At 36.0% G+C, this 13,662-nt stretch overlaps 1 protein-coding gene across 3 annotated transcripts; it reads left to right on the forward strand.

Annotated features, from left to right (window-relative positions):
* Nucleotides 1-1,245: 1,245 nt before the first annotated feature.
* cnnm3 (cyclin and CBS domain divalent metal cation transport mediator 3) lies at nucleotides 1,246-13,549 on the forward strand. Of its 3 annotated transcripts, none has more exons than XM_077243595.1 (9): nucleotides 1,246-2,762; nucleotides 4,034-4,177; nucleotides 4,263-4,421; nucleotides 5,560-5,729; nucleotides 7,169-7,265; nucleotides 7,878-8,008; nucleotides 9,322-9,448; nucleotides 9,722-9,786; nucleotides 11,192-11,322. In XM_077243595.1, exons 1-8 carry the CDS (start codon nucleotides 1,379-1,381, stop codon nucleotides 9,769-9,771), a joined length of 2,262 nt encoding a protein of 753 aa, XP_077099710.1. In that variant the 5' UTR covers nucleotides 1,246-1,378; the 3' UTR covers nucleotides 9,772-9,786; nucleotides 11,192-11,322. The 3 variants fall into 3 exon arrangements, with proteins under 3 accessions (XP_077099710.1, XP_077099711.1, XP_077099712.1); XM_077243596.1 differs by lacking the exon at nucleotides 11,192-11,322 and adding an exon at nucleotides 10,024-10,042; XM_077243597.1 differs by lacking the exon at nucleotides 9,722-9,786 and having other exon boundaries at nucleotides 1,337-2,762; nucleotides 11,192-13,549.
* The last annotated feature ends 113 nt before the right edge of the window (nucleotides 13,550-13,662 follow it).

Genomic DNA, 13,662 nt, shown 5'->3' on the forward strand with positions numbered 1-13,662 from the left:
TTTGACAACACTAATTTTACCTCAACTGACATTCTTGTATATGATATTTGTTTAGTATATATACTTCAACTGAAACCAAAACATGGGCATTGCGAGCTCTGTACTGCGCCGTAAGATGTTGTATCACAACCAAAGTTGCAACACATGGAATTAAATTTGTGAGTGAACACATTGGCCAAAGCCTTTTGCACTTGGATTTGTCTGTTTAATTCTCATGTTCCTCTCTTATTGCACAGGGACTCTGTTTTGTGGGGGTGGGGATGCTGTTGCTGCTTCAAACTAATGAAATTCCTTTGAGGGTGCTGCTGGGATTTCCATCCCGGCTCCGTAATCTGCTTTAATGTTCATTGTAGTTTCTGCTGAGGAACTGTACGGTAGAGATGCTGTGCAGGTTCCCTTTGTTTGATGGTGACGGTGAAGGTTAAAGATTACAAATGTGAGTTTTCAGGATGCATGGTTGCATTTTCAACTCTGCATTTATTTACTTTTCAGGGTCATGACCTATATTGACCTTTCAAACAGTTCAGGGTGTTGTATTGCATACTAAGCACACTTTGTTTTGGGTTCACTAAAGTGTGAGAACACTGTTGTCTTCCATTACACACGTGAAATATTGAAAAAGCATGAGGTATGAGTTTTTTTCATGTTTATTTTTAAAAACAAACTAATAATGATTTTCCCCAGCGCTTTTTCCTATCCTCAAGTTGCTCCTCTTTAAAGGGAAATGCAAAACGCAAATGTACTGTACCTCCCAAGAACACAATCGTATTTAAAGCAATGTGTAAATAGTATTTCGTATTTCTGTTTGAATTCTGACGATGTATATCTAAGAGATATGTCTCTAATAAACACCTCTTTTGCTCAGTCTGTCTGTGCAGTGCATTTGTGGCAAAAACATTTTGCAAGCTGTAAAACATTGCAGTCATTTTTTAACTTATAAACTCTTTCTTTGTTACTCTATGCTAGAATCGTTTTAAAACCTATAAATGTTTAAATAAACCCTCTCTGTTTTCGACTGCACACAAACAGATAAAGGCGTTTATTTATTTTTTCAAAGAGCCTTGAGAAGATACTAATCTCACAGGCTGATGCTCCTCAGTGCCGTTGTAGGCGTGGTTTATTAATGCCAGCCCGTTCTCCGATTGGTCAAGCGCGAACTTGCCGTTCTGTCATTGGTCCATCATTGAGACAACGTAGCGTCCGTTCGAAAAAGAAACTGTGTTCATTGTGGCTCCAGAGGTCGGGGCCACGTCTGTGCCTGTTTCTTAAGAATCTCCGAGCCAACATGGCGGCCGGACCTAGCCAGTTTCCCTCACCGTTTTATATGAAAACAAGTGAAAAAGTAGGAGGGTAGCAGCAACAACATCAGCAGCGTCACATGATTCATAAAGCCAGGCTGTCCTGTTCCAATATGGTGGTCAGCTTGGCGAAGCTGCTTCTCCCGTTAATCTTATCGTTCCTGTTCGGGTTCGGAGCCTGCAGCCTTCAAGAAGTGCAGGTTTTCGGGCTGCGCCTGGAGGACGCCAGCGAGCTGGTGTACCTGCGCAAAGGGGTCATCGTAGCTCCAAACGGGACCAATTTCACCCTCAGGTTGTTTGGGTCCTACCTGTCCAATGAGACCTGGCCGTGGGTCGCGTTCGCCGCGCATGGAGACGGTTCGGTTGACCCGTGCGCGTTGGAGAAGTGTCGCAGGTCCGCTTCGTTCCAGGTGCGCGACTTGCTTAACGAACATGAGGAAAACAGCAGGCTTATAGAAGTCCATGCCGAGCTTGCAACATCCGAGACGAATAATAAAGATGCAGAGCCTGTTTTCCATCACATCTGCGTCTTAAAGGGCCAGGCGTGGGGGTCATTCGGGTCGGACAAGTTTCTCATTAAGGACCCGGGTGTACCATCTGATTTCATTCCGTTATGGGGTTCGGTTTTGGTGCTTGTACTTCTGGTTTTGATTTGCTGTGTTGTCAGATGCTTGAATCTGAGTTTGCTGTGGCTGGACCCACTGGAGCTGTATGTTCTGCACAGCTGTGGTTCAGAGGATGAGAAGCGGGCGGCCAAGCGCCTCAAGCCCATCCGGAGGAGAGGAAACGTGTTGGTGTGCTCTCTCCTGTTCATTTGTGCATTGGGTCACTCTGTGCTCGGTGTTCTGTTGTACCGTCTCTATGGGTCCATCCTCCCAGCTGTGTTCACTAGCGGCTTCCTCATATTTGTCCTGGCTGAGTTGTTTCCTCATATTGTGTGTTCGGGCTATGGGTTCCAGATGGCACCGGGTTTGATATGGCTGGCCCAGATCTGTCTTGTTCTGACGTGTCCAATTTCCTGTCCTCTCGGACTCCTGCTGGACTTGATCTTCCACCGGGACGTGAGCACCTGCGGCATCCGCGAGAAAACCATGGAAATGATTCGGACTAGTGTGAACGATCCGTATAATGAGTTTGTCAAGGTGGAGTTCAGTAAGGGCGCTCTCAGGACCAAAACCGTGGAGGATATCTTGACCCCTCTGAAAGATTGCTTCATGCTGCCTTCCACGGCCGTTCTGGACTTCAGCACCATGTCTGAGATCATGCAGAGCGGATACACTCGCGTCCCTGTGTACGAAGAGGAAAGGTCCAATATCATCGAGATCCTGTACGTGAAAGACTTGGCGTTGGTTGATCCAGAGGACCGCACTCCCATGACCACCATCACGAAGTTCTACAACCATCCTCTACATTATGTTTTTAATGACACGAAGCTGGATGCAATGCTGGAAGAATTCAAAAGAGGCATGTCAAATCCTAAGCAGATGCCTTCAAACTACATGTATCGGTGTTCGACCGTTATTTGACTTAGGCCCATATTAAATGCATATAATATTTGGGGTTTTATTTTCATCAAACATTTTATTTATTATTATTATTATTATTATTTATTCAAGTATTAATACTTATTATAATACACTGCCCGGTCAAAAAAAGTCGCTGTTTAGATCTAAATAGGCAAATGCTTAAGAGTCTATAATTGAATCATTATTGCAGATTATGTTTCTATCATTTTATATTTTTGGCAACAGTTCTTCTAACCCTCAATGATGGAGCGTGTAGCTTTTCATTTCTTAAACAGCCATGTATGAGACACATCTTGGCCATATTTCAGGATGACAATGTCCAGATTCATCAGGCTCAGATTGTGAAAGAATGGTTGTGAGGATCATGAAGAATCATTTTCACACATGAATCATTTCCTCTGAGTCCAGAGCTTAAATTCATTGAGAGTCTTTGGGATGTGCTGGAGGAAACTTTACAGAGTGCTGGACTCTTGCATTGACAATACAAGATCTGACTAAAAATGTATGCACCTCTTGATGGAAAGAAATGTTGTGATGCTATTTTCATCAAGAGGTGCATACGTTTTTCCTACATGGTTGTTTAAAAAAATGCTACACACTTCATCAATTAGGGTTAGAAGAATTGTTGCCAAACAACATGAGAGAACCATAGTAATCACTGCAATGATGATCCAGTCAAAGACTCTTAAGCATTTGCCTATTGAAATCCAAACAGCGACTTTTTTTTTGGCCAGGCAGTGTATAATAATATATTAAATAATACATGTATTTAAACGTGTGTATTTTTTTAATATTGTTATTAATCTGTCATTGCACATCTTTCTTTAATACTTGATTCTTATCAATTCAAATGAATATTTGTTGTATACTTGACCTTAACGATTTTGCTCACCAGTCACTGTGGCTAGTGGTTTTCCAAACAAAAAACTGTTAACTTTCACTTAAAACATAACTAACTGTGTTATTTTGTGTTATACTAATTATTTTGTATTTGACTGCATAAAAGGACTGAGAGGCGGCTTTATGTGCCAGACTTTAGGTGTGAGCACAACATCTGCGGGAATGAGTAAAATTATGCTCAATCCCTCACCGAAATTCAAGCCAAACAACAATGCAACAAAACAATGCAATTTTAGAAACTTAAGAGTAACACAAAGTCATTGCAAAGCTGCTTCCTCTAAAGCAAATGTTCTCTCTCTGTCCTCACAGGAAACTCGCACCTGGCCATCGTTCAGAAGGTGAATAATGAGGGCGAAGGAGATCCGTTCTACGAGGTTCTGGGACTGGTCACGCTGGAGGACGTTATTGAGGAGATCATCAAATCTGAGATCCTGGACGAGTCTGATGGTTACAGTGAGTAGCTGCATGTTGTGTTTTTGAGTTGATACCTGTTGCATCATTTGACCTGAATTATAATGCGTTTGGTCTTATTCCACAGTGGAAATGAAGGTGAAGCGTCCGATGCCCCCGTTGGAGATTCCCCTGGAGCCGCGCAGCGTTCATGACGAATTCTCCATCTTTAAACCGCCAGAGGGCGAACCGAAGATCCGCACCTCTCCTCAACTGTTGCTGGCCACCCACCGCTTCCTTTCCCGAGGTGTGCCTGCTTCAGTATGAAGAACCTGTTTATTATCATTAATGTGTCAGGGTTCGCACGGGCCTTGGAAAAATCAAGGAATTTTAGAATTTCCTAGTTGGGAGACTTTAAGATATACTAGAAATTGCTCTTTGTGTGGTCTGTGTAAAATTAATTTTACAATCCTTATCAAGTATCCATAAAAAACAAAAATTAATGGAAATGCATTGGTCAGAATGGAACCCTTCAGTGCTTTTGGATGCTAAAATCACTAGTACTCAGCTTTAAATGGCTTATTCTTCTCACGGGTAAAATGTAAAATAACAAAAATTATTTTATGAAGCGTTTAACAGATAAAAGGTAGCCATGCTAAAAAATGATTTAACAATAATCATAATCTCAACAAAAAAAAAATCACACTATCGTTAATTAAAGGGATAGTTCACCCAAACATGAAAATTCTGTCATCATTTACTCACACTCAAGTTGTTCCAAACCCGTATGAGTTTCTTTCTTCTGTTGAACACAAAAGAAGATATTTTGAAGAATGACAGTAACCAAACAGTTGTTGGGCCCCATTGATTTTCATAGTATGGTAAAAAAAAAAAAAAAGATACTATGGAAGTCAATTGGGTTCATCAACTATTTGGTTACTGACAGTCTTCAAAATATCTTCTTTAACAGAAGAAAGAAACTCATACGGGTTTTCAACAATTTGAGGGTGAGTAAATGATGACACTATCCCATTAACACTGTCAAAGCAACTTGTCATATTTCTATAATTCTACTGATGTGTGGTCAGATCTGGGGGTATAGATAGTAAGATAGTAAGGAGGTACAGTAATCATAAATGTTTTTCTTGAGCAGCAAATCAGTATATTAGAATGATTTCTGAAGGAGATCATGTGACACTGAAGACTGGAGTAGAAATTCAGCTTTGATCACTGGAATAAATCGCAGCCTATGAACAAATCTTACCGGCTCCAAACTGTATATTTGTTAGCCATGACAAGAAGGAACTGCTAAAGAAGAATGTGCTCAACTTTTAAAGGACATCCCCAGTCTCTCGGCTCAATGGCGGGACGATTTGTGCTTATGTGCGGGTTAATGGAGGTGATTTCATACGCCAGTAAACACTGCACCTCTCTGTCTGTTTCAGAGGTGGAACACTTCAGCCCGCAGCGCGTTTCAGAAAGAGTCTTATTTCACCTGCTGCGGCACCCCAGCGTCAACCAAGAAGTGAAGTTTGACCCCGGGAACCGGCTCAGTCCTGATCACTACCTGTACACGCGGAACCACCCCGTGGATTACTTCATTCTGCTGCTGCAGGTGCGAGAACAACACACACCACACGGCAAACGTCCTTCTCAATGTGTTTATGGACATGTGTTCCATGTTAGACACTTTTTAAGCTGATAATGTTCATAAATACAAGATCTCAATACGATAGTATTACTATTAGTAGTGATAGTATTTTTATTATCAAAGTATCAACATTTAAAATTATATTTTGCTAAGACCTATATATCAGTAGATGAAAATGCAAAATGTCTGCGCTCTAAAAGTATTATTATTAGGTTTAAGCAGGAGATAAAAACTGCCGTCTGAACGGCTGTCTGCCTTCATCAGTGTTTATCATTGATAATCATTTCTGTTGTTGTTATTATTTTGAAAATTATAGTTATATTTAAAATATAACAAATCAATAAATATTTAAATTATGTATTAGTATTAACCTGAATGTGTTAATGGTGTTCAATCAATTTCTTATCATAAACTCACATTCTTGGTCATAGTGTATGTAAGGTACTTTATAAGCACTGGTGTAAATAATATTGTTAATAAATATACAATATCTAAATATGATATTAGTAGTAGTTTTTATTATTAAAATATTATTATTTAAAACAACATTTGAAATATATTTCAATATTTGATCATTTAACATTGCTAATTTTAATAATAAACGCCCGTTCACACCAAGGATAACTATACAGAGAACAATAAGGATATAGTTCTAAAAATAAATACATGTATGTAAAAAAATTTGTCCACAACACAACTATAGCGATAATGACACAAAGAAATTATACCGTTGGAATCACTTTCAGAATGATATTTCCCCGCTGATGAACGACAAAAACATTGACAGCCAATCAAAATCCATCCTGTTTTAAATAGGTCGAGCATTTAAAGTGACAGACGACAAAACTACAGTGTTCGCTTAGAATAAACAGAACGATATCGTCTGCTGCTGTGAACACTAATATAGTTATCGTTCTTGGTGTGAACGGGCCTTAATATTAATATGTAATAATAATGAATCATTACAATAATACTAGAATTTCATAATAATACGGTAACTATAATTATTGTTGTTATTTTAACTATTTCAATTATATTTAATGTATTAAATTTAACATTAAATAACATTTAAACATTGATAAATTAATTATTTATTATTAATAATCTGTTGGAATGTGTTAATAGTAGTAGCTTTAGAAGAGCTCAATTTCTTATTATAATTTCGCATTCTTGATCATGGCCTTGTCCATTTATACAAGGGAGAGTTTGTTTGGCCATATTTCAGCTTAAAATAAAAAATAGGTCATGTAAAATGTAAATAATATATCATCATTTTTATAACAAAATATTAAATAGCTTATTTATATGAATTGCTGTTAATATTTTAAATTATAAGATAAAAGTTTGTATTTTTGATGAGATTATCCAACAAGTTATTTGTGTGCATGTTTTTGTGTGTGTAGGGCCGTGTGGAGGTGGAGATCGGGAAAGAGGGTTTAAAGTTTGAAAACGGCGCGTTCACTTACTACGGCGTCTCAGCGCTCACAGCTCCCTCCTCAGGTACGGGATTTTATGATAATCCCAGATCATCTCTAAATCCATCATTCTAATCATCTATTCATAATGCTGCTTAACAAAAACAAAGAACGCTGACTCGTGAATGTTGGCTTCAAAATTCACGATAGTCAAAGACATTCTTTAAGCTGTAGGGCAACAAAACTAAAGACGGCTGATTCTGCAAGCCTTTTGTGTTTTGAAAGCAAAACAGCTATACGGGACTATTGTTTAAATGTTTATGTTTCACCTAACCAGTCATGCCACAAACTTTCAACGTTTTTCTGTCCTCGCTGAGAGGACATGCTAAACAAGTTTGCATCCAATAAGAACATATTTTTCAATTAATGTACAGTTCAGTGGATTGGAATTTTAAACCAATGAGATTTGACTGTGGGCGGGGCTACCAACAAAACAGCAAAAGTGTAAAGCAGTCACATAAATCAGTTCTAGCAGTAGCGGTTGGTTAAGACAAAACCCAGATAAACATCGGATTAAGTGATAAGATTTATTACTTGTTGTTTTACTGCGTAACGCCTGATTAGGTCCACAGTGTTATTGCACTACCATGAATGTCAGCAGTCCATGTTGTGATATATTGCCTGTCGTTGTGATCAGTCCACCAGTCTCCGGTGTCCACACAGCATCAGTCCCCCAGAGACCCCTTTGAGCTGGGAGAAGCCACCAGCCCGTCCAGCTACTGTCCCGACTACACAGTACGAGCCCTCACAGACCTGCAGTTCATCAAGGTGAGCGCACAACTTTCCTTTTACTTCTTTTGTGCTTATTTTGTTTTGCAATAAGTAGACATTAGTACGTATTTGATTACTGAGCATTGATTATGAATTTTTGAACCCGATTTACTTTCATAATACATGTTCCAAGTCTAATTGCGCATGATTCCTCAATGCATTTTTTTCTCCTTCATTTTAATAAAAAAAATCTTGCTCCATCTTTTCAGCTGATGTCACACTTCAATTTCAGCCAATGTGTTTTTGTATTTTTCTCAATATAGAAATTTATATTATTCTGGTAAAATATATAATATTAGTATATATACTAATATACACTAAAAAAGTAATTATATGATTAAATACTGAAACATTGTAAATGTTATTATTATTGTTGTTGATGTTGTTATCTTAAAATTTAAAATTGAATATTTAATATAGTTATATGAGATTATATATTATATTTAATAGTTATTTTTATTATAATTTTAACATTTAAAAATATTTGTAAATATATGTAAATGCTCAAACGTTGGTAATTTCAGTACTATTGTTGTTGTTATTTTAACATTTAAAATTGAATATTTAATATAGTTATATGAGATTATATATTATATTTAATAGTTATTTTTATTATAATTTTAACATTTAAAAATATTTGTAAATATATGTAAATGCTCAAACGTTGGTAATTTCAGTACTATTGTTGTTGTTATTTTAATATTTAAAATTGAATATTTAATATAGTTATATGAGATTATATATTATATTTAATAGTTATTTTTATTATAATTTTAACATTTAAAAATATTTGTAAATATATGTAAATGCTCAAACGTTGGTAATTTCAGTACTATTGTTGTTGTTATTTTAACATTAAAATTTTTATTTGAAATACAAATTAAAATAGCAATTAGAATAGTTTTTTTTATAGATAAAAGTTTTTTCGAGACGACCGACCATTGGCTCTGATGTGGTTAAGATATTATGTATGCGTGCACATTACATAATTGAGTCTCGTACAAATTTCAGATAATATATTTGCTTACCTATTTGAATATTTTTTGCAATACATATGAAATATTATTTTTATACCAATAACCTTGTATTATAAGTCAACGGTTTTATATTGTACTGTTTTTTAATTTGATTGATGGAATTATAGTTCATTTCCAGACAAAGTTTTTTGATGTTGAGATCCTTCTCATAGGTTTTTACTTGAGCTTTTTTGTCTTTTTCGTCGCACATGGCCATGGGTAATGTTCTTGCGTGACCTTCAGAAAAGGATGCACTTGCTTTTTCTGCTGTTAAAACCGTCCCGTGTCCCACAGGTGACCCGTCTGCAGTACCTCAATGCCTTGATGGCGTCCCGGGTCGCCCAGAGCCCCGACCCCCCTGAAATTAAGATCCTGCCCAACAGTCAAACCAAACTCCTGAACGAGAAAAACACTACTCAAGGTGCGTGGCGTGAACACAGCAGCACACATGCATGAATCACACCAGAACATTGTGTGCGGCTCTCTGTGCTTTGTATTTTGCGGTGTAATTGGCTAGCATTGGAATGTTGTGTTTCGTCCAAACATGCGAGATCAACCGGGAATGTCTATAAAACTGTGTTAAACGAGAGGCTTCTGTCTACATCCCTCTCTTCTTCTGAACTAAGACTGTGTTCTCTTTCTTTGTCTTTTTCTCTCCTTCCCTTCATTTTCTCTTTCTTTTTGTCTCCATTAGACTTTCAGCTCCACTATTCATTCTTTGACGCTATTGACAACTACTGTTAGTGTACTTTGCATGAGGTAAATGCAAGTGATAAGCATGATACGTTAAGTTTGAAACGTGTATCCCATCAGCACTCGAGGCATCACAGAGCGCCACCAGGTGGTTGGTATGATACATCAGTGCATGCCAAATGATACGGATAGCGGTTACATTTGAACGCATCACTGATATGAGCTTAAGTCAGTCTTTTTTCCCCAAAGTAACCCTCTTCTATATTAATGCTGTCTGTTGGCACCTCCACATTTAACTCTCAGACAGGATATAAATGTCCAGGTAAGTCTTCTTATGATGTTCCCTTTACTCTAGCAAACTGGTAACTAATTACAGCTGTTTTTGAGCAAATTAATAAATAAACTTTGGCCAAAGATGCTTTGTACAATGCCACTTTTAATATAGTAGGCATATATTGAAAGCTTATGTTAACAGTATTTATTTATTTATTTTCTTACATACTTAAAACTCAAATGGCAAATGGGTGAATCTTACAAAACCTGTAACGGAATGCGTGTCCATATTTCACTCCAAAATCAAATGAAGTAAATAAGAAATTATAATTATGCACATTATCTCGCCATTTTCATTACAAAAAAGAACAATGATATACATATTTAAATAGTAAAATATGTAAACATCATATTAGTATTTGTGGTGCCAGCTATAAAATATATGAATGTATATTTGTTTTCACTTAAAAGCAGTACAATTAAAATTTAGTAATGTAAATAAAATTTATTACAGTAATGAGAATCTAATGAGAATAGAAAATGACTCAAAAGTAAATAATGCATTAAATACAAGGGCTAAATTGTCACAATTATAATGTGAAAAATTACAAAAAACTAAATGGACCTAAAATATGCCTAATTTTCTTAATTCTTCTGCAAAATATATATTGTTATCATATATAAAATAAAAGGTAAATATTTTTTTCTATAAAATTTAAAATTAACATTTATTTAAATTTCAGGTATGAAATGTGTTTTTGTGGCCACTAATACTCTCTTTGTCAAGCTAGAAAAGCCCTAAACAATTATCAGCTATAAACAGTCATTTTAGATTTGGAAAATATCAATAATATCATAATGTAATAATCAGTATCAGGAAAAAAGTCTAAATCAATGCTTTATTTGTTATTGAACTTTTTCCTGTCACAGGAAACCTCATTGTTTTTTGTATATCTCTGTGGTGTACTTGTCTTCCGCTACTAATATATGACAAATGTCTCTTAAGTTACAATCATTCATTGGACTTAAAATGAAATGGAAATTGTTTCTCAATCCATCTACAATGTGCAAACACTTTTGAAATCTCAGCCACAGTATTTTGGTCATTTTGGACACGCTCCAGTGAATGATGTCAGAACATGAAAGATGAATGCGTATTTTTGACGGACGTTTCGTTCTGGTTTCCTGGGATCTGCAGGTGTGAGCAAGAGCCAGGAATCTAGTACAGACGAGGAGCTTCACAGCCAGAGAGGAGCGTTTTGACCTTCTATCTGACCTTCCTCGAGAACTCACAAGGATTTTATTATCACAACTAATTTGTTTGTTGCCGTCTCATATGAATCTTTTACTCCTGGAATGCAGCGATTGATCCAGATGGAGGACTGTTGAGGAAAACAAAAACGCTGTGCAAGACGTGTCATTCTGGTCAGATGGGATCTGTTCTCGCTCTTCTGCTTATTCAGCCGTTGCCTCTGATGTCACTTCCTCTATGCGCTCTGTTTGAGTTCTCTTATTTTCTTAACGTGTATATGTGTGCATATGTACTACTAAATTAAATGGTGTTGTGCCAAGATCTTACTATTTCTGTCATATCATAGCAGTATTTCAGCCCTGAATCCAACGTGTCCGTATTGTCAAGCCCTAATGTGCCAAAATGAGTTCAGAGCGACAGAAAATACTCATTTACTCACCCTCGTTCCAAACACATAAGCTTCAATACATATTTCAAGTTGACTAAACTTCGAGAGCACAGCACAACAACGTAATTTTTTTAAGTTTAAATAATTGTATGACTACTTCATTCATCAATCAAATATCATTCTCCGTACATATTTGAACTGGAATAACCATGGCATAATGTCATCAAATCTGAACATGAATATGATTTCATACCTTTGGGGAAGTAGGTATGGATTAATCATGATCGCATAATTAATGTTTTCCAAACAAAGGTTCGATGGAGTGTCTTTAGATCATATAAAAGATGTTAGATGCAGAGGTTTTTAGAAATGTCTATACTTGATCCCTTTCTGATTATTTGCTGAAAAACATCATTTCGAGAGTGACATTAATTCTGATTTCTGTGTGATCCCGACCCATTTTCCACTGCATGCCTACATTCGGCTGCCTTTCATTTCTGCATCTCAGAAACAATTTGAATAATATTAGGTGACTAGATGCCTGGCTTGACTGTAGCGATGTAGCTAACAGTATAAATTAAAAATATCGAACATTTCACAAACTGGCGCTAATGACCATTCCATTCGGAATAACCAGAAAAATAGATCTTAGCAATATTAAAAATCCCAATGTCATATTTTTAAACATAGTGTAGATGGTTAAACTAAACTCTTTTTTATTAATGATTCTATCATTTTTGTCATCTATTTCATTTTTTTTTTTTTTGCCATTCCATGGTTTTCTGTTATAATGAATTCTATAGGCCTATCCGTTCCATGTGCTTGTCAGAGAAGATGCTTGGAAATCGAGTTTTTAAACTCGTTATGACATTCCAGCGAACCATTCAGAAGTTTGGGGTTGAGAAAATTTGAATGTTTTTGAAAGAAGTCTCTTCTGCTCGCCAAGGCTGCGTTTATTTGATCAAAAATACAGTAAAACAGTAATATTGTAAAATAATATTATAATATATAATAACTGTTTTCTATTGTAATATATTTTAAAATGTAGTTTACCATCATTACTCCAGTCTTCAGTGTCACGATCCTTTAGAAATCATTCTAATATGCTGATTTGCTGTTCGAGAATATTTCGTACTATTATCAATGTTGATATTGTTTTCCTTTTTCAGGATTCTTTGATAAATAGAATGTTCAAAAGAATAGCATTTTTTAGATAAAAAAATATTTTGTAACATTATAAATGTCTTTACGGTCCTTTTTGATCAATTTAATTATTATTTTTTATTTCTTAAAAAAAAGTCTTACTGACCCCAAACATTTGAATGGTCTAGTGTGAACTTTGGGTTTTGTTGTGCAAAGGAAGATGTGAGATTTGAGTAACTGAGTAAAAGGAAAGACCTTCTTTTGTGTACAAGAAATTCAAGCCTTCATTCAGCCTTGTTCAGTTTTACTGATGCAAATAATCATGATGTTATTTTTAGTAGTATTTTACAAGTGTGCGTATTTATGTTGTCTTCATTATAACCCATCTGCTAAAAACTGACTGCAACGAAGTAAATATTTTTCTGCTGTTAAAAATCTTGTATTGTTTTTTCTGTTGTAAAAGTAAATTTATATATATACACACATATTAAAAATACCTTTCTTGTCTTACTCTATCAAGAGAAAAGCTGGGTTTTTATATAGGTTGAGATGACTGTAAATGAATACGAAACTTCTGAAACAGAGGTTAAATGGCAACAGTTCCTGGCAGATGACAATTCTTTAGGTACAAACATGTTACCAGGGACTCAAACACACTTTTACTTCTGACCAGACATTTTGGAGATTCAAATCTTCTCTGTATTGTATATGAGCCGTCAAATGCTCTTGATATCCACTGTTTCATAGGAAATAAACACAAACCAGTGCTAAAATGATTGTCTTTCATTTTGTATTCTGTTTCCAGTCCGTGTTGCGGAGCTCCATACACAGTAATGACTTGTATATTATACATTTTTAATAGATCTAGAGGTTCCCAGTATATTTG

The sequence above is a fragment of the Siphateles boraxobius genome, unplaced genomic scaffold, assembly GCF_051911475.1.
Source record: "Siphateles boraxobius isolate OS27281-9 unplaced genomic scaffold, OSU_SipBor_1 25, whole genome shotgun sequence".
NCBI classification, from domain to species: Eukaryota; Metazoa; Chordata; class Actinopteri; order Cypriniformes; family Leuciscidae; genus Siphateles; species Siphateles boraxobius.

Coding starts and splice junctions, on each gene's coding strand:
- cnnm3 (XM_077243597.1), top strand. CDS start 1,379: ATGATTCATAAAGCCAGGCTGTCCTGTTCCAATATGGTGGTCAGCTTG. Junction 8,009..9,321: donor CAGACCTGCAGTTCATCAAG/GTGAGCGCACAA, acceptor CGTGTCCCACAG/GTGACCCGTCTGCAGTACCT. Junction 9,449..11,191: donor CGAGAAAAACACTACTCAAG/GTGCGTGGCGTG, acceptor TGGGATCTGCAG/GTGTGAGCAAGAGCCAGGAA.